Source organism: Lepisma saccharinum, chromosome 30, assembly GCF_977018435.1.
Source record: "Lepisma saccharinum chromosome 30, izLepSacc3.1, whole genome shotgun sequence".
NCBI classification, from domain to species: Eukaryota; Metazoa; Arthropoda; class Insecta; order Zygentoma; family Lepismatidae; genus Lepisma; species Lepisma saccharinum.
In genome coordinates this window covers 227526-254892 of record NC_139258.1, presented here as the reverse complement: position 1 = coordinate 254892, position 27367 = coordinate 227526, and the positions used below count along the sequence as shown (strand labels likewise).

Below are 27367 nucleotides of genomic sequence, written 5' to 3'. Positions count from 1 at the left end.
GTTTTCTTTTTTTTTTAAAAAAAACAGTCACAAAGTATGATATCCAGTGAAAATAGCACAGAAGCTAGGTTCTCCACCTGGTGAAGGTAAACACCCTGTTTTTCAAAAACAAGTTTTTAATTTATTTTTTAAAAAATTTAATCAACAAGGAAGTGGTTAAAACACATTAGTAGCAATATGTTGGTACAGATTGAAGAGGATGATTGTGAGGTAATGTGTCAAAACAAGTTGTAAAGGGGTCATTCCATGCCATTTCAATGAGGTCATGACACCCACCAACTCCCGATTTCGATGAAATTTGGTATACGCCTTTCTTTTATGGTTGAAAGAAACCCCCTAATTTTTTTCACTCTATCTCAAACAGTTTTCATTTTACAGCACCTTGAAATGTCGTCAAATCAGTGTTGTCTTGTCACTCTTGAGACCCTCGACACAAGATACCCTTGCTTACATTTTATTTTTCTCCTTAACCAATCATCAGATCTCTGAAATTTTACACAAAGTTCAATGAAATAATGAGGATTTCAGAAAAAAATACATCAGAATTAAAATTTTTTTTACAAGTGCCTATAAAAAGACTAATAATGGATTTGTAGCCTAATGTTTGTGGTGGGAAAACTAGGTTACGAAAAACTGAATTTTCATCATTTGGGTGTGATGGAACCAAAAACTTTTGATGTTGAAAATCATTGGATGTACATGTTTCCTCTAACAAAAATTATAGCTCTGATATTTCATTGCTTACCTACTAAAATATATATCCTATACATTGATTCCCCTTCAGTCAGTTTTGACCCTAAATTTCAGCCATTTGCATTAGATGTGGTGAAAAAAGATACGAAACATAAAATGTAGCATGAAATATATTGAAAACAATGTTTTTAACCCAGATTTCTATAATTTTTTTTAGCTGAGTTATCATAATTTTCGCAACTGTCTGCATAGGCCATAAATGTTGCAAGTCATGAAACAAAAATGGCCGCCATTTTCAAACAACATCTGGTTTTAAAAAATAATGCCTGTTTTGAACTACCTTGTACAGGCGTTACAATGACAAGTAAATGTAAAATTTTAAAAATGGTCGAGCGACCAGTGCTTGACCAATTGGTATGGATTGACCCTGAAATTTTAGGCAGTTTCCAAAAAACGTAAAATTTTCGTTAGACGGAATAAAGAAACCAAAAATTTTATTTTTTGTAGAGAAAGAGCATGTCTTTGCAATGATTTTCAACATTAAAAGTTTTTGGTTCCATTCAGATTTTCGTAACCTAGTTTTCCCACCACAAAAATTCTGATGTATTTTTTTCTGAAATCCTCATTATTTCATTGAACTTTATGTAAAATTTCAGAGATCTGATGATTGGTTAAGGAGAAAAATAAAATGTAAGCGAGGGTCTCAAGAGTGACAGACAACACTGATTTAACGACATTTCAAAGTGCTGTAAAATGAAAACTGTTTGAGATAGAGTGAAAAAAATTTAGGGAGTTTCTTTCAACCATAAAAGAAAGGTGTATACCAAATTTCATAAATCGGAGTTGGTGGGTGTCAAAATCTTAGTTTTTTGCGTTGATCTGATGTGGAATGACCCAAAGCTAAGTTTTTGTGATTGAAGGTGGTTTCATGATGCATGTGGTAAACATGGTTTAAGTATTGCCTACGTGAAATTTCATATTTCTGTGTTGCACTTCATCTCCACTCTGGATGCCGTACCCTTAGTGAATGAAGGCAGTGAGCCTTCAAAATGAATCGGAAAATAACTATCCAATTTTTGCAATGCAGAAACTCGAAACTTCACGCAAGTAATGAAGGTGGTTTATTTATGAGCAATTATGGTTGGTTGATTTTAGTGTTTTAAGTCCACTTTATGCACAGTAAGGCTAATCGAGACTGGACCTACAGTTTAAAGTGGAATCCGAACCACTATGTGCCTCCATCGGGTATCGAACCCGGGACCCCTTGATTACAAGGCGATGATGCTACCATTGCGCCTTCAGGGAGACCTTATGAGCGATTAGTTTTCTATGCAATGGGTAGTAAGAATGACAGTGCCTTCAGGGCAAAGTGGAAGAGTTAAGTGATAACTATTATTTTACTTTCGTGGAGCTAAATACTATTTCATTCGTGTATTCTTGGGAATTGTTTTTGTGCAGGTCAACTGGATGAGCCACAGGTTGAAGCACTCTCACTGACGAAAGTATACAGGAATCAGCAATATGCGCTGAGTGACATAAGAGCGACGGCGTCTGTTTCAACAAGTGAAAAGTGCCTTGTGTGTGGCATCACCTTCAAGAGCAAGGAGGAGCATGAGGTGCATATGAATGATGAGATGCATTTGCTCAGGGTGATATGGACAAAGAAGAGGTAAGGATGACTTTCTTCTTAAATATGTACGGCAAGGAAATTAGGATACAATTATTTCTGTTCTGTGATATTAGTTCTTCTTATTGAATAAGAGGTATTTTTGTGGTAAATGATCAAAACTAAGTAGGGATGGACGATGTAGGAAGTTTGATATCTCAATTTATCATCGCAGTTGATAAGATACAATATTATCTGTATCATAATATCGGCGATATACCATCTCCACGATATATATCACCAAAAGATGACGATACATCATCTAGTTGATATCACCTGGATGATATGTTTTCAATATCACGATATATCGTCTGGACTATATATCCAAGACTACTAGAAGGAAAGGCTGGGGTCAGACACGCCTCTTTTCGCGACTGCCGTGGGTGTGACATCATTGGGCGGACAAAACCCAGCTGAGTCTTTACCCCATACGGAAAGAAACGTGGAAAGGCTGATCTGTTTTGTTCTTTTCGCTCCTTTTTTCTTGTATTTCTCGATTGTTGGGTTCAGGTTGCGAAATCCTGGAGGGGACGAGGGGGATTTCCCCCCACCAACAATCTTGGCCACAAAAAAAAACACCAAAAATTTCCCGGGGGAAAGTGTTTTTGTTATAACAATGAAAAGATAAGCAATTACTTTAAATTTCAAATATACTTTACTAAGAATAATATTGAAAACACACACAAATTAGTGTAGTTGTGAGTGTTGAATGCTTTCTGTCTCAAGAGATCATTAACAAATCTACATCAATACGCACAGTAAAAGTAAAACAAGAATGCAAAACAATAATAACTATGAAATCTAATTGATTTATATTAACATAGTGCACAAACTAAACAAAAATTTACACATAATAAAACCACTTCAACTGCCATAATTTATTAACATCTTTAACCGGTTAGTAAAGGAATTAGTTAGCTGCTTTACACTATCTGATATGTATGAAAGTAACAAATTAATTTCTAATTAATAATCACAATAATTATTTTAATTGAGTAATTTATTTTTACTTTTAATAACATTACAAATATGTACATCGTATAATTCACACATATGTTTATGGGGAGGGGGGTTGTAGGTTACGAACTTTCTCCCCCTCACCAGTTTTCAATGATTTCGCACCCTGGTGGGTTGTGAGGTGTTGCAGTTCACAATGCCTTCAGTGAGGTGTTGCGACGTGTCGTGATTTCCGATGAAAAAATAAAAACAGCGGTCGACAATATATAACTGAACACATCGCATCTAACGAGACTTGTTAGTGGATTGCAATACCAGTAGTCTCATTACACAACATCAGGCTACCATACACTTCAAAATACACAACTTGCTATTTATATACGAGTGATGCTTAAATGACAATGTAGTTCAACTTCCGTCCTCCATTGTTCTATTATTTATTCAGTCAAATTTTCATCACAATCCCCCCCCCCCCCCCCCAAGTTAAGTGGACTCAACCAGCTTTCACATACCCGCCTGTAGGCACCCCTGTTCGACATTCCACTGATTATATATACGTATAAGTATATAAAGTGACCCTCGACTTTCTTCAGTTCTATGTCTCAAGTTTTCGTTCAGTGAAAAGTTTAATTTTAAAGTGTGTGTTACATAATACACACGGAACTTCCTCACATTCCTCCCTGTGTAGTTCAAAGATTCATAAGACTCAGAATTGTAATCTGAATAAGGGAAATTAATTAAGAAATAAATACCAATAGTCGAAGCAAAGTTACCAAATTTGAAGAAGTTAAGTGAAAACAGCTCCTCTCTCACTCCTAAAAGTGAGCAATAGACTAGATTGTTTTCTTTTACATATTCAACTTATCCATAATTTTGGCTTTCTGCCTTTCTTTATTTAACAAAATTATTTTACGCATTCAACATATATATTTTTCTTTCTGCCCTAACAAAATGCATTACTAGGTGTATTAACCGCAATTTTACATGAAACTAATGTTTCACAGAGGAATGTGACGACTTACAAACTACCGATAAAATGTGTGCGTAAATGGCTGTGTAATCCAACTGTAAGGACATACGTTATGTCGGATCCTAAGTAAGTCTGTGTATTCACGCCAAATTAGCTTCTGGGCATAATTACGGCTCTTTTTTGTTCATAATTACTGCTTTGATTCGGCTGTGAAACAGGAGCGTAGAGCGATGTGTCGGAGCGTGACGTCACGCCTGACGTCAAGGACCACGTGATCAGGTATGGCCCCAGCCTTCTACTCTACTAGTCTTGCTATATATCGCCCAACACTAAAACTGAGTGTAAAAATATACCTACCACATTCCAGGTTTGAATATAGAATGACATTTTTACGTGATGAATGAAACCTCTAATTTCATGTAAAAGCGGGTTACTTTTTTATAATTTTTTGACAAAAGTTTTCATGTTCTAAATTCACAGAGTAGCAATCTTTGAAAGGGGTTTTCCTAATAAATGGAAATGTTAAATACATACTGGTTATGAATGGAAATATAATAATAATAATATAACATTAAATCACTGCATATATTTATGCAAGGTGTACTTTGTTGAATGCTGCTTCTGCTCAGTTTGGGTTTTTGTGATGCAATACTCAATGCAAATTCAGTGATAGTAGATTGATTGGCAGGATTTAAGGAAACAATTTTTTTTCCATTCAGCTGTGCATCATTCATGACTTATGGAGAATAATTTCTGTCATAAATATTTATACTTTTACTGCAAGTTTTAGGTAATTTTTATTAATTTTCTTTGTGCTGTTTATTTATTGAAATTTCCAGTACAGCAGAAGCCATTTTAAACCAGAAAGAAACAACATTAAAACAGTCCACTAGTGTTAAAAAAACACACACAAAACAAGATAAAATACAATAAACAAAATATAAATATAAATTTACTCTACTTCACATGATTCTTCGTGGCATCTAGTTTATTATTATTCAAATGTCTTATGAAAATGCTGTATGTAAATTGCAGAGATATCAGCTGCAATTTCCCAGTTTGTAGACAACCATTTTCATCTAAGTCTATTTACCTTCCGATGAAGTTTCTGCCAACAAGGAGTTTTGAATTCATGATATCTAGACAACCCTGCTTATAATTTGTTTAAGCAATCCATTAGAGGGATGAAACACCTGTGCATATACAGGGTGGGAAATAACCTTTTGTTAGGGGTCTGCAGGAAAAGTAACAACAATTAAGAAATTATGGTAATGCCAAATGTTTACTACGACAATTGTGGTTACAAAAACAAAATTAAAAGTTAGTTCACGACAAAGCACCTTGCTTCAAGGCAAATGCTAAAACAAGACCTTCTTTGGCGAAGTGGCATTGACTTCTTCAGCAGTTATCAATGGCCGGCTTCATCACCGGACTTGAATGCAGCGTAGCACTTTTTGGCTATTCTGAAGGACGCAGTTGAGTCCTTGATGATAGTGGACCGCTATTCCCGGCCAACACTCCTTGCACATCTGGAACAAGTCCTCCGTGACATGGAATGGAATACGGACTGTTTGCGAATCTTCTGAGCTCCTACCCTGATCGTCTTCGTGCTGTGAGAGAAGCAAACGGCGGACATACTAACTTTTAATTTGGTTTTTGTAGCCACAATTGGCGTAGTAAACATTTGGTATTACCATAATTTCTTAATTGTTGTTACTTTTTACTGTGGACCCCTAGCAAAAGGTTATTTCCTACCCTGTATATATATATGCATGTCAAGGTGAAGAGAACATAATATGTATAACTGAGAATTACTTACAAATCGGATTTAGATCCCATGTCATATCATTATTAAAATACTGCAATTGTATCTGTTTTGAGGAACAAGATACAGTATAAAACAGGTTATTTATGTCATGAAGTGGCAAATTAACGAACCTAAAGTTTGATTCTTAAATACCATATATTTGCCACTTTATTAGTGAACACTTTGATACTGAAATACTACAGAGCATTCCCTGACATTCGCTACGAGACTCGGCGGCAAGCAGCCCGGCGTTAGCGCTTGTCTTTCCTAGTGAACGGGGTCCGCGACAGTAGCACACTACAGTCTGTTTTTTTCGCTTTCCCTGCCTTCGCTCGCTTTCCCTTTCTGTTGACGTTGCAGACTGACGCCAGTATAATCCTCCCTCGGAAGTTGTGTTGTGTTGTGTCGTGTCCGTGTGTTGAATATTGTAAACAAAAGTTTACATTACAACAAAGGATTTATCTTGTCGAGTGTTACTTTGGACAGAGGAATTGTGGAGAAGTGCGATGACGTTTTGCAACGAAATTTCCTGGTGTTCCCGTTCCACATAGGACCACTATATTAAACCTCGTAAAAATGTTTAGAGTAACAGGGTAAGTTCTGAATAAAAGTGGAAAGAAAATCCCACGTGTACTTACTGAGGAAAAACTCGATGAGATAGAACAAAGGTTAGAACAGTCTCCTCGGAAATCTATCCGCCGCCTCTCACAAGAAACGGGTGTTTCAAAAACCACAGCATTTAGAGCCGCTAAAATTCTTCAATCTAAAAATAAAAAAAATCTAAAAACAAAGTATACAAAGACAATCCGCACACCATCTGTGAGTTAAAAGAGAGTATTGTATGAGAAATCGTGAGAATTACAGTAGACGAATTTGCACGTGTAAATGCCAATTTTCTTGGGAGATGCCAGGAATGTGTTGCAGCAGAGGGACATCATTTTCAACACCTTCTGTAGTCAAGGTTAGTACACAATATGAAAACTGTAATTTCAATAGCCAACTCTAGCGACTGTCACAGACCCCGTTCACCGGGAAAGACAAGTGCTGACGCCTGGCCGCTTGCCGCCGAGTCTCGTAGCGAATGTCATGGAATGCTCTGTACATTAGACACTATAGTTTTATAAATTTACTACCCAATTTTGAAAATCGTCTAAAATCACATTACTCTTACTAATGACTGCAATGAGTAATAGAAGTGATGCCTAAATCTGCAGCTATTTCAGTTTTAGTTTTATGTGCATTAGCATCCACTTCCTGTATACATTTCTACTTTCTGGTCAATCGTTTAACTTTCCCTCTTTCTGTTTTGTTCTCCATGGCCGACCAGTAGCAACTGTAAACTGTCGCTTCTGTTATGTACAAATCAACTGGAGTTTAGTACGTATAAATGCATTACATACAAATAATGTTTAATTGAAAAAAATATATATATTTTGCCAGGACATACAGCAATTTATGTACAAAACAGAATTATGCAGATACAGCAATTTATGTACAAAACAGAATTACGCAGAGCTGAGTTACGTATAGAGCAGTCTCAATAGGTGGGAGATGTTTGCTTGAGCCTTGATGAAAGCTGTATGGTTCAGCATTATTGCAATTGAATGATTTGGAGTGTGGCGGGAGACTTATTCCTTGTTGATGTAAAAAAATGAGGTAGATTTTTCTAAATGATTTGAAGGGCAGGGCCTTTTCCCCCATGAGTAGGGTGACCATATGTCCCATTTTCACCAGGACAGTCCCATTCCAGATGCATGTCCCGGCTGTCCCAACGATATTATTAAAAGGCCACTATTTGTCCAGTTTTATAAAAGTCTAGGAGTAAACTTGAAAAACAAGTCTAAATTTGAGACACATTTCATGGTTCTTCAGCCATCTGCTAAAAGTCTTCCTATCTTGTACCATTCTCTTAATTTCCATTAGTGCCTTTCCTCTTTTAGTAATCATGTCTCTCAGGTATTGTTCCCATCTATTCGGGGTCTTCCTCTCCTTCCTTCTGGCCTTGCTTCCATTACTTGTTTTGGTTTTCTTTCTTCTCCCATTCTCATGACATGTCCATACCAACCCAGTGTACCATATTGTGATATGCTTATTACTCACAGCTAAATAATGAAGAACTTTAAAAAGATCTAAGATCAATTACTTAACGTGTGTGAGTACGATTTGTCGATCAAAACAATGTTTCAGAGGTCAATACTGCCTCCTTCTTCAGGTTAATGCATATTCTTAGGCAACAAACATGGTGTCACGTTAAGAAAGTGTTAGTTGAGGAGACAGGTTATGAGGGGAAACCAAGGAGGGGAAGTTTGCTTCCTTCTCAGTGTTGAGCATACGCTGCACATTCGCTTCTACCAAGCACTGGCCGGGTGGCTTCTAACAGGTTTTAGATTGTGATATGCGCGGTTTTAGATTTGTGTGTGGACAGAATGACTCTTTTTATAGCTACAATGTGGGTTCTTCAGTAAATGTTTCTTATCATAACCTTTAACCTGTATCCTCAACTAACACTTTCTTAACGTGACACCATGTTTGCTGCCTAAGAATATGCATTAACCTGAAGAAGGAGGCAGGCTTGACCTCTGAAACGTTGTTTTGATCGACAAATCGTACTCGCACACGTAAGTAATTGATCTTAGATCTTTTTAAAGTTCTTCATTATTCAACCCAGTATTCTTCTCTCTATTATCTCTTCAAGTGATTCTACTTGTAGCTGTTCCTGATTCTGTCTCGTCTGGTTTCTCCTATGATACTTCTGAGGTATTTCATCTCTGTTGCTGTTAATCAACTTTTATGCTTATTTTGGAGCGTTAAGCTTTCTGTGCCATAGAGCATTGTTGGTATAATTATGGTTTTATAAATCCTTAATTTAGTATTTTCTTGTACCTCCTTTTTTCCTACTATTGTATTACTTATTTGATAATATATTTTATTTGTTTTTTGAACCCTGATATTTATTTCTACTTCTACTTTTCCATTGCCTAAATATTCATATCTATTCACTTGTTCTAGCTGTTCTTCTTGCCATTTTAGTTCCAATGTCTCTTCATTTCCATGCTTTGATATATGCATTACTTTACTCTTCTTTGGGTTCACTATCATTTCTGTCTCCTGTATTGAGCTGACCCATTCTATTATTGCGTGTTGTAGTTCCTGTTTACTTGATGTCATCAGCATACAGAAGTGACTGTACATAAACTGGTTTCAGTTTCCTATTTCCAACCTTACATTTTCGTGTTGTTCTTCTACATTGTTTATGTATTTGGTCCATTAGTATTATAAATAGTAAGGGGCTGAGGCTATCTCCTTGTTTAACTCCTTTGTTCATGTTAAATTCTCTTGTTTCTCGCCTCCTATTCTCACTATTCCTTTAACAGTCTTGTAGACACTTTGTATTCTTCTTACTAGTTTTTCTGAGGCTCCTATTTTCTGTAATGCTGGCCATAGTTGCTGTCGTGGTACTGTATGAAAGGCTGCCTTTAAGTCCAAAAAGTCTACAAATAGTTATTTTTCTCTGCTAAGAGATTTATCTATGGTTTGTCGTAGCGTGAAAATGTGATCTTGTGTTTGTCTTCCTCTTCTGAAAGCAGCTTGTTCTCCTTCTAACTCCTCCTCTACTTCATCTCTTAGCCTTCTTTCTAAGATTCTTGTGTATATTTTTAGAGCTACTGAAGATGGACAGATTGCTCTATAGTTTTCACAACTTACAGTGCTACCCTTTTTGTGGATTGGTATGATCATGTTTCTTTTCCAATCTTTGGGTATTTTAATTCTCTTCCATGCTTCATTACAAATCTTCCACAAATCTTCTACACCTTTCTTTCCTCCCATCTTTATTAGTTCTGGGTATAATTTCACTCTCTTTATTGCATCCTCCACTTCTTGATTTTTAATTCATCTCTTCCATCCTCTTCTACATTTGCATTCTCTATTGCATCTTCTTCATTCATCTTCCCATTTTCATTTCTAAATTTGTTTTCCTAATACTCACTCCATGTCTTCAGTATATCTTCAGTTTCTGTTTGGATCTTTCCTGATTCATCTTCTGTTTCTTATTCTCTTCCCATATTTTCCTTTCATTGCTTTTACTGTCTGCCAGAACTTTCGACTATTCCCTTGATAGTTTTTCTCTATTTCTAACCCAAACTCTTCCCATGATTCTTTCTTTGCTTGTCGGACTGCTTCTTTCGCTTCATTTCTCCTCTGAACATACTCATCCCATTTCTCCTCTGTCTTATTTTCCATGTACCTCTTCCATGCTTGTTTCTTCCCTTTAACTATTTCTTTAACCAAGTTATTCCACCATATCGATCTTTTCTTTTGATCTCCTACGGATGTTAAGCCTCAAACTTCTGTAGCTGTCTTAATCAATACTCTTTTTAGAATATTCCATCTTCCTTCTAATTCTTCTTTATATCTTGGTTCTGGATACTCATATCTCTCTCTCTTTTGTTCAACTCTTTCTTCTCTTGCCTTTTAAATTCCTTTTGCTTGCTTCTGTCCTTGGTTCTCCTATTTTAATTTTTGTGTACTTTGCTTTTTGTATTTGTTTATGTTCCTGAAATCTTGTTTTCATTATTATTAATTTATGCTCGGTGCTTCTGCACTTCTGTACACTCTGACATCTTGTATTTTCTGTGTAAATTAAATAATCTATTGCACTTCTCCTTTCTGCTACAAATGTTGTTTTATGTGGAAAAAATGTATTTCCTATAAGTAAATTATTGTCTATACAATATTCAATCATTCTTTCTCCATTTTTATTTTTCACTGTTGCTGCTGTATGCTTTCCCGTACACTCGTTCCCCTTTTCTGGTTAATTTCCAATTCTGGCATTCCAGTCTCCCATGATGATCACATGTCTTGCAAAGTCTTTAGCCTTATTCATAGTATCCTGTAGGTTGACATTCAAAATATCTTTTTCACATTAATTTGCATCCTCTGTAGGTGCATACATCTGAATAAGTGATATCTTCTCCTCCATTTCCATATCTACTCTTAATATTCTTGATTCCCAATTTACTATTTTTTTCGTACATTCTTTCTTATTCAAATATTTTACCTACACCTTCTGTTGCTCTTGCTTTCTTATCAACTCCTGATAATATTATCTCTCCTGATCCGTTCCTTTTAGTCTCGCTTATGACTAAGATTTTAATCTTGTGTTTTTCTATTTCTTCTATTATCTCACATTCTTTTCCTGTCAGAGAGGTTATATTCCATGTTCTAATAATCATTTTCCTTTTCGTGCCTTGTCGTTTCCATTTGATCTGTCCAGCATCTACCTTATGCCTTCTCTGAATAAAATTATTTTCGACACCATGTGGGTTATTAGCCCTATGGTGAGTCTAATCGAATGAAGGCAGCTTCTTATGGCTTTCCGGCCTGCCAGTTTGGAGGGTATATATACTCTCTCGCAGTGTCACTGCCATTCTGTTGCTCCAACTCTGCCTGTGACTGTCTGGTTCTAGACTCTTTTGTGGACTGATGTCGTCATCGACTCTAGGCCAGTACTGAAGAGGCTGCTGCCCCTCTTCAGGAATTCTTATCGACTTCCCAGTCTAGATCCACAGTGTTTAGCAAAATCAGGGTCACCTCGAGAAGGATGTGTTCATCAAACATGCACTGCGGTCTTGGCAAGGGAGAGGTTATATGTTCACTTCACCTTACCCTGGGTCACCCCGATGCAGGGAACATGTACCCAACATATAACCACATGAATGATCGTAATTTCGCTGTGGGATATTTGAACTAGATAGAAATGAGTATCTGAATGAATTTGGACTGAATTTTCCCCATGGATATAATTATTATATTTTGTATGAATGTATTTATAACATTTCCAGGAGTTTTCTCGCACCCCGTCAAAACATCGAGATATCACTGAAACAGGTAGATTCAATTAAATCCAGAGAGATGGAGCACGCAGTGGAGCTAGTGTGCAAAGCAGGAGATAGATTCAACATTACGCTTTATGTGAAGAGCACGGACGTTGCGGCCAGAACCTTGGATGATGTCGTATGTCTATATCATGTTCCACAAATAGAATGTCTGAATATTGGCATACCAGAAAACGCTGTTCTTGAGAAAGGTAAGCAGTTTGTTACATTCCCGGTCTTATCACTATAAATAAACTCACTGTTGCTCCGTTAAGACGTTCCAGCCTTCTAGGGCCTCCCCTATGGCACAGTGGTAACGCCATTGCCTTACAATCAAGGGATCCCAGCTTCTCAATACCCTGTGTATGCACATAGTGGTTCGGAACCCACTTTAAGCTGTAGGTCCAGTCCCGATTAGGCATTTTATAAGAAATATCACAATCTTACACAATCAGTACTCGATAAAACTACTGCTGATATTACAGTCAACTCTCGATTCAAAGACCTTTCACAGTTCCCGGGAAAAGGATCGTTATTTCGAAAGGGTCGTTATTTGGATTTGCACCAATTTTCAGCTTAACAGTTGGGCTGAAAAGTTCGTAGGCTAACATAGTAAAAAATATTTTTTTGACAAAATTCGATTTTATTATTCAATATAGTTGCCTTCGAGTGCGATACAACGATTATAGCGGTCATACAATTTTTCGATGCCATTTTTATAGTACGATTTCTCTTTAGCCTCAAAATAGGCCTCAGTTTCGGCGATTACCTCTTCATCAGTGCTAAATTTCTTTCCAGCGAGCATTCTTTTAAGGTCTGCAAACAGGAAAAAGTCACTGGGGGCCAGATCTGGAGAATATGATGGATGGGGAAGCAATTTTATTACAGTTGAATATCGCTAAACATTGCTCCGAATCATCAAAACGTTGTTGCTTTTGATCGATTGTGAGCACGCGCGGCACCCATTTTGCACACAGCTTTCGCATGTTCAAATATTCATGCACAATATGTCCAACACGTTCCTTTGATATTTTTAAAGTCTCAGCTATCTCGATCAACTTCACTTTACGATAATTTAAAATTATTTTGTGGATTTTGTTGATGTTTTCGTCAGTAACAGCCTCTTTGGGGCGTCCACTGCGTGCATCGTCTTCGATGCTCATTTCGCCTCGTTTAAATTTAGCAAACCACTTCTCAACGGTTGATTTTCCTGGTGCAGAGTCCGAGTAATGTTTATCAAGCCAAGCCTTGGCTTCAACAGTATTTTTTTTCGCCAAAAAGCAATGCTTTATTAACACACGAAATTCTTTTTTATCCATTTTTTCGCAATAACAAAAGCTGCTTCACTCACTATGCTATATCTCACGAACTAATTATCCGGCAGCTGTGAAATTTATACACGTATCTTTTGAAGGTTAGTACTAAGTAAAAATCACATGGATTTAATTCTAGTAACGCCATCTATGAATCAGCCTACGAACTTTTCAGCCCAACTGTTAAACGGAGCTCAAACGGACACAAAGATGCCTAGGAGATGGTAACACCATTTATCCTGGTAGTTATACAACCTGTTATGCACAGGATGCATGTTGTGAGAAGGAAAATGGAACATGAATACGTTTTCACAAAAAATAATTTAAAATAATGCTACTTTCTTTCAATTGTGCACAGTCGTTGCTTTTCCAGGAAATTCTTACAATTATAGTTCATGAGAAACCCGTTTGCACAGAGACCTATGGAAAGCAAAACAATCTCTCGCTTATTGCAAGCGAAACTCGAAGTATCTTGACATCACCAGCAAAAGTCGGGAGATAATTGGGCAGAATGAATGTTGGATTTCATATGGTTCTACTGGAGCATTTTCTGGTAAGATTAACTGGTAAGATTAGATCTCTCGGGAGAAACAACCCAACCTTTCTAGGCACCAGACAAAAAAAAAAAAAAAAAAAAAATAGGCGGGGCTCTAATTTTCGTTCTGGTTCGGCTGTAAAATACATCGTAAAAAAAAGTAATTTTTTCTTTGCTTCAACCAACTTCATTCACCCTTCCCCCTTCAAGGGAGCAGTGCATTTTCACATATCAAAATGGTACATCGTTATTTACTCTCACTTAATCGATGATTTAATGTTGGATTTTGGAGTATGTCAAACACCCAGTCCTCCAAAAGTTTTCCCCTTGAATAATGTTTTTTTAATCGGTCTCAGCGACCATTCCTACATTGAGCACTTTTTTTTCTCTTTTTTTTCTTCATCTGGAGATCGAATTTTGTTATCGTCAAATCAAAACAGCTTTGCTAGATTCAAAACAATAACTTTTTCCTTCGCGATGGATGAGTAATTGCTGTTATCGGCAAGCAAGAGCTTTGCAGACGCTAGGCAAGACACTGGCGCCAGCTGTAAAAACAAGGAGACTGGCTGGAAGTTCGAGCAACAGGTGGCGGAAGAGAAAAATCCCAGCATTTTAAAGATAATGCAACTTTCAAAGACGGAACTTTTAACAACAGTATAAAGAAGAAAGAAATGACCCTTGCTTTACGTTTTACCATGCAACAGACAATAATACGGGCAATATATCCTATGCAGACAACAGCATTAACAACAGCATGATATTTGAGTGATATATCATTGCAATATTTGGCAATATATATCATTGAGATAATATTATCGCCGATATCACGATACAATAAAAATATCCTATCGTCTGACGATATATCACGATATCAAATGTCAGATATCTTCCATCCCTAGTTATATCCCTATATATATGGTTACTATCAGTTTGGGAATAGTGTGCTTGTTGCTGATCGTAAGGCAGCAGTTCAAGGTCACATGGTGAATGAATGTAACTGCTGCAAAAGCTGGCATGCGGAACAGGCTTCTGGAAAATTCTATCATCGGCAAGGATTGGAAAACATACAAAGCGAGATGAAACATAAGATCAAGATAAAGGTCCTAATGTTCAGCATGTCTTTTCTTTTCTTTTCTTCACTATCTATTTCTCATGATTTTGTGAATTTTAATAACAATTTAGAACAGATTAGTCCAATATAGCACTTTGGTGTATATGTAGTTCTTTCTGTGCTTAATTTTACATTTTTATTATTTTTCAATAATGTTTTTCTCAGTTATAGGTTTTTCCTTTTGGTCCCCCATAAAACATATAAACTTTTCATAATACTTAGTCATCTGCTAGTGTGAATGGGGCTGAATGTTTTGTTTATTTCAGGGAAACATATTCCAGTAGACTTCAGTGTTTTTGCTGATGCTGCTGGCACTCTGACTGCTCCATTCATTTTCATATTCAGAAATGTGAAGAGGAAGAATGCGATTTATGCTCTAAAGGAGATAGTAAGTAGTTTTGAAGCAAGGTGGATCGATTTAAATCAGGTTAATTTAAATAGTGATTTCAATCAGCCAATTATTTTTAAATATCACAGATTTGAATCACTTTAAAATAGAAAAATGACGAAAGTACATTAATCTTGTAATCATTTATTGGTGTTTATTAGGATCTCGGAAAGGAAACAATATCTATGTATTGATGGGGTGAAACTCATTTGAAAGAACATGTAATATGTAAACATTTTAAAGTCAATATTTTTGGTAGTCAAAAATAGTAAAATATTGTGTAGAATAATATACAAAACACTAGGTTAGATGGCAGAACAGCTGCAGGCTGAACCTCGCCCTTCAATAAAGGATAATTGAATTGAATTGAAAAAAATCATTATCCTTAAACTGTAAATAAACATGGCAGCTGATAGTTTGCAAACTGTTATCAATAAGACCATAAAAATGCAGTGTGTCCACTAATGATTGAAGCGGTTCCAGGATGTTACTGTACATGTATGTATTATTGAACATATCACGAAGCAACTTTGCAGTTTTGTAGAGAAACTCAACAATTTTTGTGACACATTACAAGGTTTTCTCTCTCTCTCTCTCTCTCTCTCTCTCTCTCTCTCTCTCTCTCTCTCTCTCTCTCCCTCCCTCCCTCCCCTCCCCCCCTCCCTGTGATGCCGTTGAGCATATTCGTGACTTTCCGAAACTCTGTGCTTAATGTGCAACCTCAAAATTTTGAGTTTACGGCCCTTCTTCAGCAAGCAACCATTGCAGAATACAGGTATCTTGACATGTTAGAAAATTGGCTCATGCCACAGTTCGAGACAGACAGTGATAACTTTATCCACCAGTTGGATCACAATGTCCACGAATTCTTGACCACCAGAGCGTCAAACCGATGGATCGGTCATTGTGGAAATGGTGATCAACAACTGCTGTCATTGCTTCACACTCCCCTGACTTAACTCTGTGAGACTTTTTTGTGTGGGGGTGGGGGTTATGTGAAAGATTTAGTGTTTGTGCCTCCATTACCGAGTGATCTAGCAGAAATGCAGGCTTATATCATCAGTGCTTTTGATCCAATTGATAGGGGCATCCTGCATTGCATTTGGGTAGAACCTGATTATAAGTTTTTTTTTTGTTTTTTTGCAGGATCACGAAGGGGCCATATCGAACACTTGTAATGTGTCACAACAGTTTCTCTACAAAACTGTAAAGTTACTTCATGATATGTTCAATAATACACGTACAGTAACATTGTGAAACTGCTTCCATCATTTGTAGACACCCTGTATTATAAGTTATATTTATATAGTACATCCAGAATGTTTTATTTTCACTGGAAGAAAAGTTACTGAAATTATTATAGTTTCATTGACACACTCAACAAATATTTCCATAGTAGTAGGAAACAGAAAAATGTATATTTATATATTTTTTTTATTTGCTTTATTCAAACTGTTCAAATATTTGAAAGGAGCCTTTCTATATAAAAAAAAAACATATCTATACAGGGTGATTTGTAATTTGACTCATTCCTGGAAACTGGTAATACTTGAGCACATTTGTGACAGATTTGACCCTATGCACCGGGGTTCGGAAATCAGTGGGTTTCGAGTTATTGCAGTTTGTAGGTTTTCGTGACATATTCCGACTTGAGACCGAAAACTACTAATTGTGAAAAAACTGCTCCACCCTGGGCACTTAATTGACACGTTGCCGACAGCTGACGAGTGAAGCAGTCATTAGATCATGCATGATGAACAAATTTGGAAACTATCGTTTAAATCGAAGAGGATTACTGAAAAAAATGGTAACACACTTAGCATAAAAATTACAGAAAAAACTTCCTCGTTTCATAAGCTCTCCAAAAAGATACAAATGTTGTCCACTGCCACACAGGTTGGGGGAAAGAAATCTGAGGAGAAGGCACATTGTAGACCTGTTTGTAGACTGGATTTGACGCCATGTGACTTTTACATTTGGGGTTACATGAAAGATTTAGTCTCCAGTACACCATTCGACTCCTAAGAAGAGTTGAGAGAGAGAATTGAAGCAGTCGCCCAATACATAAGAGAGTGTCAATATGTGTGACTGTGTGTGAAGTACGCCGAAGGCTGTGCGCTTGCATACATAACTGGGGGAGGCAATTTGAGAGGGATTTCTAGTTTTTGTAACAGTTAATTCTGACAACCTGGAATCATGAGAATGGTAAATAACATTATTACTTCACTCATTTCTGTTCATTTATTTCTTAAAACCTGCACTTTGTATTCAATTTTTTTCCCCAACCCATGTGACATTTGTATCTTTTTGGAGAGCTTATTAAACGAAGTTTATTCTGTAAATTTTACGCTAAGTGTGTTACCATTTCTTTGAGTAATCATATTTGTTTTAAATGATAATTTCTAAATTTGTTTATGATGCGTAATCTAATGACTGCTTCATTTGTCAGCTGTTGGCAACGTGTCAATTAAGTGCCCAGGGTGGAGTGGTTTCTTCACAATTAGTAGTTGACGGTCACAAGTCTGAATATGTCACAAAAATCTACAAACTGCAACAACTCGAAACCCATTGATTTCCGACCCCTGGTGCATAGGGTGAAAAAATCATTGTAATTAAAAAAAAAAATCATCAAAAATAATTGTTTTAAATAAATATCATGATTTTTATTCACCCTATTGTGAAGTAATTGTTATTACAGAAAAGGAGATAAAATATTTAGCTGTTAGGATACTTCCTGAATTTGAAGGGTCTTTCCAAACACAAATGTGTGTAATGAGGGCCAGACAGAAATAAGTTTATTCCAGAGAATGTTGATATAATAATGAAACTTTAACCCTGTAAGTGTAGAATTTTCTGAACAAGTAGCTGCTGGAAAATTTATGTTCTTAAACAGAATTCCTTTGAATAAAATGAACTGGAGTATTTGCCTGCAGTAGTTTTTTTATAGAATTACTTTCATATTCCATGACAAATGTAAATAATACAGGGTTTTCCTGAAGACCTTTCCACATTTAAATTCACTATAACTTTGTAATGGAAAGAGATATTTCAGTGAAATAAAGTTTGTACTGCACAGCTGCCTTTAAAGTTTTGCCTGGTGAAACTGCAAGATGGCGTCGATTCAGAAGAAGTCAGTGCATTTTGTGGTATGCAGAGTTGAATTGTGTGTTCCGGTGCACGAATTCCAAACCTATGAGAGTTATAGCCCAGAATGGAATGTGTTGTGCGCTGTGTCGATGGATCACCTTTCTTCTCGGAGAAAGATGTTCTGTTCCTCCCCCAGCTAATTGCACTTGGGTGTCAAGAATGACATGCACTTCCAGCAAGACAGAACACCTCCCTATTTCACTCTTGCAGTCGGAAACTTCCTCGATCAAGAATTCTGAGGCAGGTGGATTGGCTGCGGAGTACTGACATCATGGCCCGCAAGGTTGACAGATCTGGGTCAGTGTGATTTTTAGCTGTGGGGATATGGCAAGATGGAAGTGTACACGGAAAAGCCAAGAGATCTGGACGACTAGAAGCAAAGATATCTGCAGTTATTGTGGGGCATGTCGGATGAGCAGCACTGGAAAACCATTCTTGGTTTCAGGACAAGATTGGCCTCCCCGATGGCGCAGTGGTAACGTCGTTGCCTTGTAATCAAGGGGTCCCAGGTTCGATTGCAGGTGGAGGCACAAGTGGTTCGGATCCCACTTTAACTGTAGGTCCAGTCCCCATTAGCCTTACTGTGCATAAAGTAGACTTAAAACAACAAATCAATCAAATCGGGACAAGATTGCAGGATGCCCTGTTGGAGGTGGAGCGATGAGGACGAACTGTGAAGTACAATTCACTGAAATATCTCTGTTCGTTACAAAGTTATAGCAAATTTAAATGTGGGAAGGACTTGAGGAAAACCCTGTACTATTTTAATCAGTAAAATAATAATAATCAATCATCACTCAGATGTTTTGATCAACAGGTACATCTTTTGTTGTTTTATTAACATGAGTCTCATAACATGGACACTTGCCAAGAACTTCAATATTTTAATCGTTTTTGCCCAACTTGTAGACACTGACCTGATGATGACTTTCGAATATCAAAATATTGTGTATAAAATGCTGTAAGTGAAATGAACGTAATGATTGTTTTCTTATGAATAATATAATGTATATTGTACTTTATTTAATTATTCTTTTTACAGACTGTTTTTGTTGACTCCGAGTGGGCTGAGGTTCTGTCACCTTCCAAACCTTACAAGCCATCTCTGCCCCCTGTTATGAAAGTGGACGTGTGCCCTATTGTTGCAGGAGAACCTCCACCAAAGTGAGTCTCAGCTGTCCCTACCTTAACTTTTTTCAGTTTGCATGCAGTTAATTTCCCCACGTTTGTTGGTTGCTCAGTTTTCAAGTCAGTAGGATGAGAGTGGATTTGAGTAGAGTGAGAAGATAGGAATGTGGGAAGAACAGACTTTCATGCTGCCGCAGCCAGGGTGTTGCAAGCAGGCAACAACATCCTGAGTTGTCAAAGGGCATACAACTTCTGGGGGTGAGGATAGCAACAAACTTTCCTAGAGCTAACACGAGTGCAGGTAGTACTGTGTGGTTTCTAAGGCCTGCTCTAGATGGAAGCATTTCCTTTTACATTTTTGCTAGCATAACTACTATGTAAATGCATCCAAAAATCTTAGAGCAGGCAGTTCTTTACATGGAAGCAGTTCATCTAACATTTTGGTTAGCTTTTGCGATGATAATGTATAATATACACAGCACGAAATGCATTTATGGTGATTGGATGGTGTTTACAATTTATAGAAGTAAAATATTCTTCCATATGTATGTAAGCAGCGCCATTGCTTTGTACATAAAACCTTTTTACAGAAAACCTTATTCCTCTCGGTTGAATAGTTATCGGCATTTAATAATGTGAAGTGATACATTGTTTACATCTGCACTCATGACAGAGGTCGCTGGTTATGCCACCAAAAATGTTACGGAATCCTATCTTGAAAAATGCCATAAGATTTTTCACTTTTCATGGTAGCATTTTGGTAATGGTGTACATTGTATCTAAAGATATCTGTTTGGCGGTTACGTGGAGATAGGTAATTTACTCTGATAAGATTACTTTTAATTTTTTTCCGAGTAAATTACATGGTATAAATTTCCAACGTAGGCGTAACACACACAGCTGTTGTTTAATCTGGAATCATCGGAGAAGCAGGAGCTGCTACTGGTCTTATTTCTAAACCGAACAGGGTAAGCTAGTCTACACCCATTCTGCCATTTGCATTGCTCACTTCAGTCTAGAAACGAATCATGAGTCTATTTTAATGAATAGTTAGATATTTGTACCTGCCCGTTCAGGGCTGTCTCTACCATCAACTAGTATTAATCGGGAAGGGCAAGTTACATCCCTATTTAAGGTCCCCGCGTTCAGAGGAACACTACGCTCACCTCTTACTGTTCAGCAGTGATTTCAATGCTTTCTCCCAACAACTTGCGGTCTTTCAGCTTTGCAAAGGGCATTCGTTCCATGGCCAGGCAGCTTTCACATCTCCAGCTGGAGCGAGAGTTCAGTTTGTAGTTTGCTTACGGGAGAAGTTGGAAATGCTGTTCTCCAGGATACAGGGCTCTGATTATATGATTAATGTGTGCCCTTTTTATTCTGCTGCTTTCATTATGCCTGGGAGGGAAGCAGCACCCTTTGGCCCGTAGGAACCAACTGAGTTAATCTTCTGAGTTAGGAAACCTGCAAGATAATCTGCAGGTAGAGACACATAGTATTATCACAGGATAAACCACATCATAGCATGAGGTAAATTAAGAGCATTTTCCAAAATTGAACAAGAGGCGACACAATGTATGATTGATGGATTCATTTGACTTGTTTTACTTTGTGTTGCTGCCACTTTCGGCTAATTGCGAAGATGAGGATGAATGGTTTAAAGATGAAGAGGATGAAGAGACAATCAAAAACACACGTGCCGACCCCTGTTGTGCAGTGGTTAGCACATCATGCTATGATGCCAGGGGTCCCAGGTTTGAATCCATGGCCTGAGCATGGATGTTTGGGAGTGTCCGTTCATCAATTTCATATCATCACTCACCCCTATCTTCGTGGCACAAAACGCGAAGTAAAATAGAGCAAGTCGATCAACAAACACATGTTGACAACACAAGACAGAACTGTGTACTACGTGGAATCACTTCACTCCGTGGACTGCATTTTGCAGATGGACCTACCTGATCTTGGAATAGAGACAGCGAGAAGAACCGAGAAATGTCAGAGGCTTAAACTACCACCGATGGGATAGGTGAATGCAAACAGTCCAAACAGACCAGTTACATTTATTTTAAATTTTTATGGAGGCAACTTATTTTTTTACGATGTATTTAGAAACTGAATGCATGTAGTCACTTTTCTTTGTTTACTATGAAGACAATTGTTCCTTGCATCTCACTTTGTCATTTGATTATTCTTGTTATTCATAATTATGGTTTACAAGAATGCAGACCAAAGAAGTGCTCTAAAGAAAGGCCAGAAAGAAATGAGTTACCATGTATGTTATCAGTATTCTGCAGTATCATTCTTTTACTTACCCCTTCCTCTTTCAGTTTAGTGGTGCATAGTTTTTCATTTTCTATAAGTGGAACAGTAAAGGTTGTGAAAGTTGTGGTAACGCTGGACATTTTGTGATGCTTTGTCATTATCATCATAATCATCCTTCACCAGTTTCCTGCATGTAGCTGGGTCGGCGTAGAAGTCAAGCCTCTCCATTTTATCCTGGTCTTCCACCACTCCTCTCTTTCCACGATGTTCCAATCTTGTCCTCTTCTCCTAACACTCTCCACTGTCTGCTCTTTCCACCGACATCTTGGTCTCCCCGTTTGCCTTATTCCCACTCCTTGTGCATTGTAAGCTTTTACTGGTAGTCTTTCTGCATCCATCCTCTTCATGTGTCCTAACCATCTCATCTTTGCCTGATGTATCCTGTCCTGAAGCTTCACAACACCCACTGTCTGTCGGATCTCCTCATTCCTTATTCTATCCCTTCTAGTCTTCCCAAATATACTCCTTAAAAATTTCATCTCCACTCATTGTCCCTGCTCCGTAAGCAATTTTTGGTACATAGTATGTATTATATATATTACCTTCTTGCATTTAATAGGTACATCCCTGTTCCTTATTAATCTTTGAATGCTTTGTCATCTTCTGTTTACCTCCACATCTATTCTTCCACTTCTGTCAATTATGCTTCCTAGATATTTGAAGCTCTCCACTACCCTCAACTCTTCCATGTCCATCTTTAATTTTGGTTCATTTCTGGCTCTTGTTTCTTATTGTTATTTGAGTGCCAGTAATAGTAGCAAATGTATGTTGCATTGTATGTTTACTGAAACAAGGCCATTGATAATTGAAATCTACTTGAATTAGTAAGTTTGATACTATTTGTGCCAAATGTTTTATCTTGTATTCTAAAGCTGACGTGGTATTTATTCCAAATTATATCTTAATAAATTAATACGTGAATGTTATTTACACTATGCTGTTGTCTAAAATTTCTAATGTGTTTCTATGTTCTATTCCTTCAGAACAAATTCAATGCTTAAGATCGAAAGACCCCTCAGGAAATATGCGATTCCTCAAGATCTCGACAACTGGCTCAATAAAGGATCGAAGAATGCCAGTAGAGGAGCAGAGAATCCACTGTAAGAACCAGTCTTGTTGCCTCTTTTGTGGGAAGTAAAATGTGTTGGCATCAGAAATTAAGCTTTGCATGATTTTGTTCGTGAAGGTTAAAAATTAGCTGTACAGGTTATAGAGGTAAAGTTCGCTGTGCACTTTGCACAATGCCATGAGATGTGGGGGATGTTGGGGGTAGGGCCCCACACATTCTTTGATCTTGGTCATTTTGGAGGTGACGTGATCAGCACCATGTTCTGGCTGCAGGTTATAGGGGTACAGGGTGAGAATTCCCCTTCCCACTCTATGTCCATGGTTAATTTGAACTTTTTAAGTTGGAGGAAAAGGTGAAGAACAACTTCCTACTAAATGTACCACTCAAACATGATATGAACATAAATTAAAAGTATTTGAAAATAAAATCCTTAGAAAAATCTTTGGACCTAAAAGGAATGAGGAGACAGGTGAGTGGAGAAGGTTACGTAATTTAGAACTGCATAATTTGTATTCATGTCCAGATATTATTAGAATGATTAAAACAGAAGACATTTGGCAGGCCATTTGGCATGAATGGGAGAGGAAAGAAGAGTTTACAGAATTCTTGTTGGGAAACCTGATGGTAAGAGACCTGTAGGAAGGCCAAGGCGAAGATGGAGAGATAACGTTGAGGTAGACCTAGAGGAAATCTGTAAGGATGGAAAAGATTGGATTGATCTTGCCCAGAATAGGGACAGATGAAAGGGCTGTGTTGCGGCAGCCATAAACCTTCAGGTTTAAGAAGGCTAGAGAGTTAGTTAGTTTCAAACATGATAATTGAATTACATACAGTCAATTACTTGCTTGAGTCTCCCATATGTTTTATCATGTTCATGTGTCCCAATTAATCTCTGTGCATAGGTGGGCATAAATACTAATTCCGACAGCAAGACAACAAGTAAACAAAATTTGAGAATAGTTTATTGCATTGCATCATTCAAATATGTCCGAGTAGCTTGTTGCAGAGTTCAAGGATTTTCTCTGAAATATGTGTTCAACCTAATTGCCTATTTTGGGGGTGTGAAAAGGGTTAAGGAGGCTCCGTTGTCGCATTCTTGCCCTTGGGTTGCCAGTTCTTGAGCTTCCTTAGAATGATTCGTATTCCTGAGGATTGAGTCCTGCTCGAAAAGATTTAAATAGACTTAACTTGCTTCCATGTTTGAAGAAGTTTAGAACATGAAATTAAAAATATTTTCTGTTTTGAGGAAATTACTATTGTATCTGATACAGAAGTATCAGATTTTGTATGAGAAATTTTGAATTTTAAATCTCATTATTTGCAGTAGTATGAAATCATGCTTATTATGTAAAAAAAAGTAAATTGCTCCCCCTGTCCTTTGTACTATGCCATGAACGTATGTATGTAGGGGGTGTGGGGTTAGGGCCCCACATTTTCTTGATCACGGACGAAGGTGGGGGGTGATGTGATCAGCACCATGCGCCTGGCCACCTTTACTCCCCAGAGTTACCTCCAGGTAACTCTGGGTGGGCACAGGAGCTGCTTAAACAGGTAGAAAGACTCCCGGTTCTTCCCCGCTGGGGATCGAACCCGGGTCTCTCACATGGTATTCAGATGCCCTAATGACTGAGCTACTGCGGCTTGTAATGTGCCTTTTAAAAAATTAACTTCCTTGAAATCTGAAACATGAACTGATACAGTCAAATGGGATTAGCAACTTAAAAATGTAGGAAGGAGTCGTATGGAATTCCATGTGGTGCTATGGAGTTACCATAGTTTAGTGAATCACAGATCTGTTGTAGGGCTGAGCCCCACCAGCAAGAAGTAATTTGTTCGCTCATAAACGTAGTGTTAGAATTAGTTAGTAAAACCTTGCATGCTGTGATAAATTCCATCCATTTTTCTGCATAATTACTATTTGTTTATCTGTATGCTATTTTTAAAGTTTTTTAAATTCATTATTAGGGCTAGAATTTTATGACCTAAAAATCACCAAAATATGCAAAATAAAATATGCTCTTATGACCTAAAACTCAAGAAAATATGCAAAATAAAATATGCTCTTATGACCTAAAAATCAAAATATGCAAAATAAAATATGCTCTTATGACCTAAAAATCACCAAAATATGCAAAATAAAATATGCTGTTATGACCTGAAAATCACCAAAATATGCAAAATAAAAATATGCTCTTATGACCTAAAATTGTACAAAATTTGCACTATCATTTGAAAAATATTTTCACATACGTACTATTTTTAGTTCACTTTATGGGCTCTGAGTTGCAATGCACAATGAATACTTTCTCTAAATTTCCAAATAAAAATGAAAATGATTTTGCTGCAGTCCAAAAAAAAAAAACAAGAAAAAAAAAACAACTCTAGTAAACATGGGAGTAAGAACGAATCCACTTCGAAAATGACTATATTTCTTGAAAATGCAAGAATGTGCTGAATATGACCGAAAATCCATCAAAATATGCTATATAACACAAAAATGGCCAAATGTGCCAAGAAATGCCCTTAAAAAGTGGCTTAACTTAATTAGTTTCTTCCATAATCTGAATTTTTATATGTTTGGAAAACACATCACCTTAACCAAAATAAATATGCTAAGTCATGAAAATCCTAGCCCTGTTCATTATCAATTTTGTGTTTTCTTATTGCATTTTGATTAACATGCAGGAAATTGCTAGCAGAAAAGAAGCTTTGTCCAGATAATTATCATAAATACTTTACTTTACTGCTGCATATTGAGGAGCATCAAATGAGCGGTGATATCCAGATGTACAGCAGGGAGAATGAGGAACTCCACATAACAAAGGGAAAAGGAGACTTGTTGGTTCTTCAGGTAATTGTTAACTGGAGGGGAAGCTTATGTTGCTACAGGGTGTATCATAAGTGATATCGCAGGAAACTGTGAAAAGTACACGATGGTACGCATTGCAAATGTATGGTTACGATCTGACACTTACTTGATTGTTTGTACACATTGTCCGCTTGTCACTACAACTGGCGTGCCTATTACGTCTTCCATCCTGCACAGGACTATGGTTTGTTTAGAATGCTCCTTTTCGGCAGTGTTCAGTTTTAGAAAGTAACATCAGAGTGCGCAAGGAGAGAAGCGTACGATGTGTATAAATTAGGGATGGGACCGATTAATCGGTACTCTATCGGTATCGGCCGATATAGGCGTATCGGTTTATCAGTAAAATTACCGATTATTTTACCGATCTGATATATCGATAAATATCTTATAATTTAGTGCAAAATTCTGCCATTTTGTTGTAAATTTTATGGATAATTTCCATGCTCTTCTTTCTAAAAAGTAAATATCTAAATATTTAGCTTCTCTTGCACTGCAGTCACCTCAAAACACACATTTATTAAGGAGATCAATGATCATTTCAGGTTCTTCAAGGACCATTTCTAATTTTATATCGGGTCTGTAGAATATCGGTTATCGGTATCGGTAAATTTTATATCGGTACTTTATCGGTATCGGCCAAAATTTCATATCGGCCCATCCCTAGTATAAATTATGAAGTCAGTGGTGGTTCGAATCCATACATTCACAATTAAGTCGCCCATGTTTACAGAGACTTTCTTCTTCTACTATCGTGTACTTTGTACCATTTTTGTTTGCTTATGATGCACCTACTTGTATTAAATTCTTGGAAATGACACACACACCTGTAAAAAAATGCAAAAGTTGCGATCAAGAAAGCAACTCTTTGCAATTTCCCACAGCAGAAATGGCTCCCCTGCGAAGAATGTGTAGCTTGCATAATGAATGGTTAGAGAGGGGCATACACTTGGACATATATGCTAAATTTTCTGAATATAAACGCTATTTAATGGACAACATTCTTGCTTAATTTTTTAATTTTTTTTTAATTATTATTATTACTATTAATATTTTTACCTTCTTTATTTGTATATATATACCCATACATATATGAATGTAATTGTGTAAGGTTTGATTCATTTTTTATCCACGGTAATGTTTAAGGACGATATATATAACCCCTATATGTTTTTTTTTTATATATCTGAAATGTGTATAAATATTACATAGTTGTACATAGTGATACATACAGGTTTTTAGTCTTTTAACGTTCTTAACATGGGAATAGGGTAATTGTGCAAGTTTTTAAGAGAACGATGAGTTTTTTAAATACGTCTAGAGGGGGGATATAATATCTTAAATGTATCCACACCAACCCTCGTCCAAAATCCTTTTATTACATTTCGACGTGGTACCATGTTAAGTACCTAGTTCTTTTATACAAACCTGAAGAAGGGGATATTTAGTCCCCAAAACGTAGTTCTAAAGAAAGGAAAATAGGAACAACATACTCGCATACGTAAGTACACTTTTTAAC

The 27367-nt window shown here is 37.0% G+C and overlaps 1 protein-coding gene across 2 annotated transcripts in view; it reads left to right on the top strand.

Moving 5' to 3' along the window:
- The window catches only part of LOC145982064 (putative helicase MOV-10), an 85776-nt gene that overhangs the window by 4803 nt on the left and 53606 nt on the right, over positions 1-27367 (top strand). For both annotated transcript variants that reach the window (XM_083115656.1, XM_083115655.1), the window contains exons 3-8: positions 2152-2362; positions 11937-12181; positions 15195-15316; positions 19506-19627; positions 22897-23013; positions 25668-25833. In XM_083115656.1, coding sequence (XP_082971782.1) covers positions 2152-2362; positions 11937-12181; positions 15195-15316; positions 19506-19627; positions 22897-23013; positions 25668-25833 — 983 coding nt within the window. The remainder of the gene's footprint in view (positions 1-2151; positions 2363-11936; positions 12182-15194; positions 15317-19505; positions 19628-22896; positions 23014-25667; positions 25834-27367) is intronic.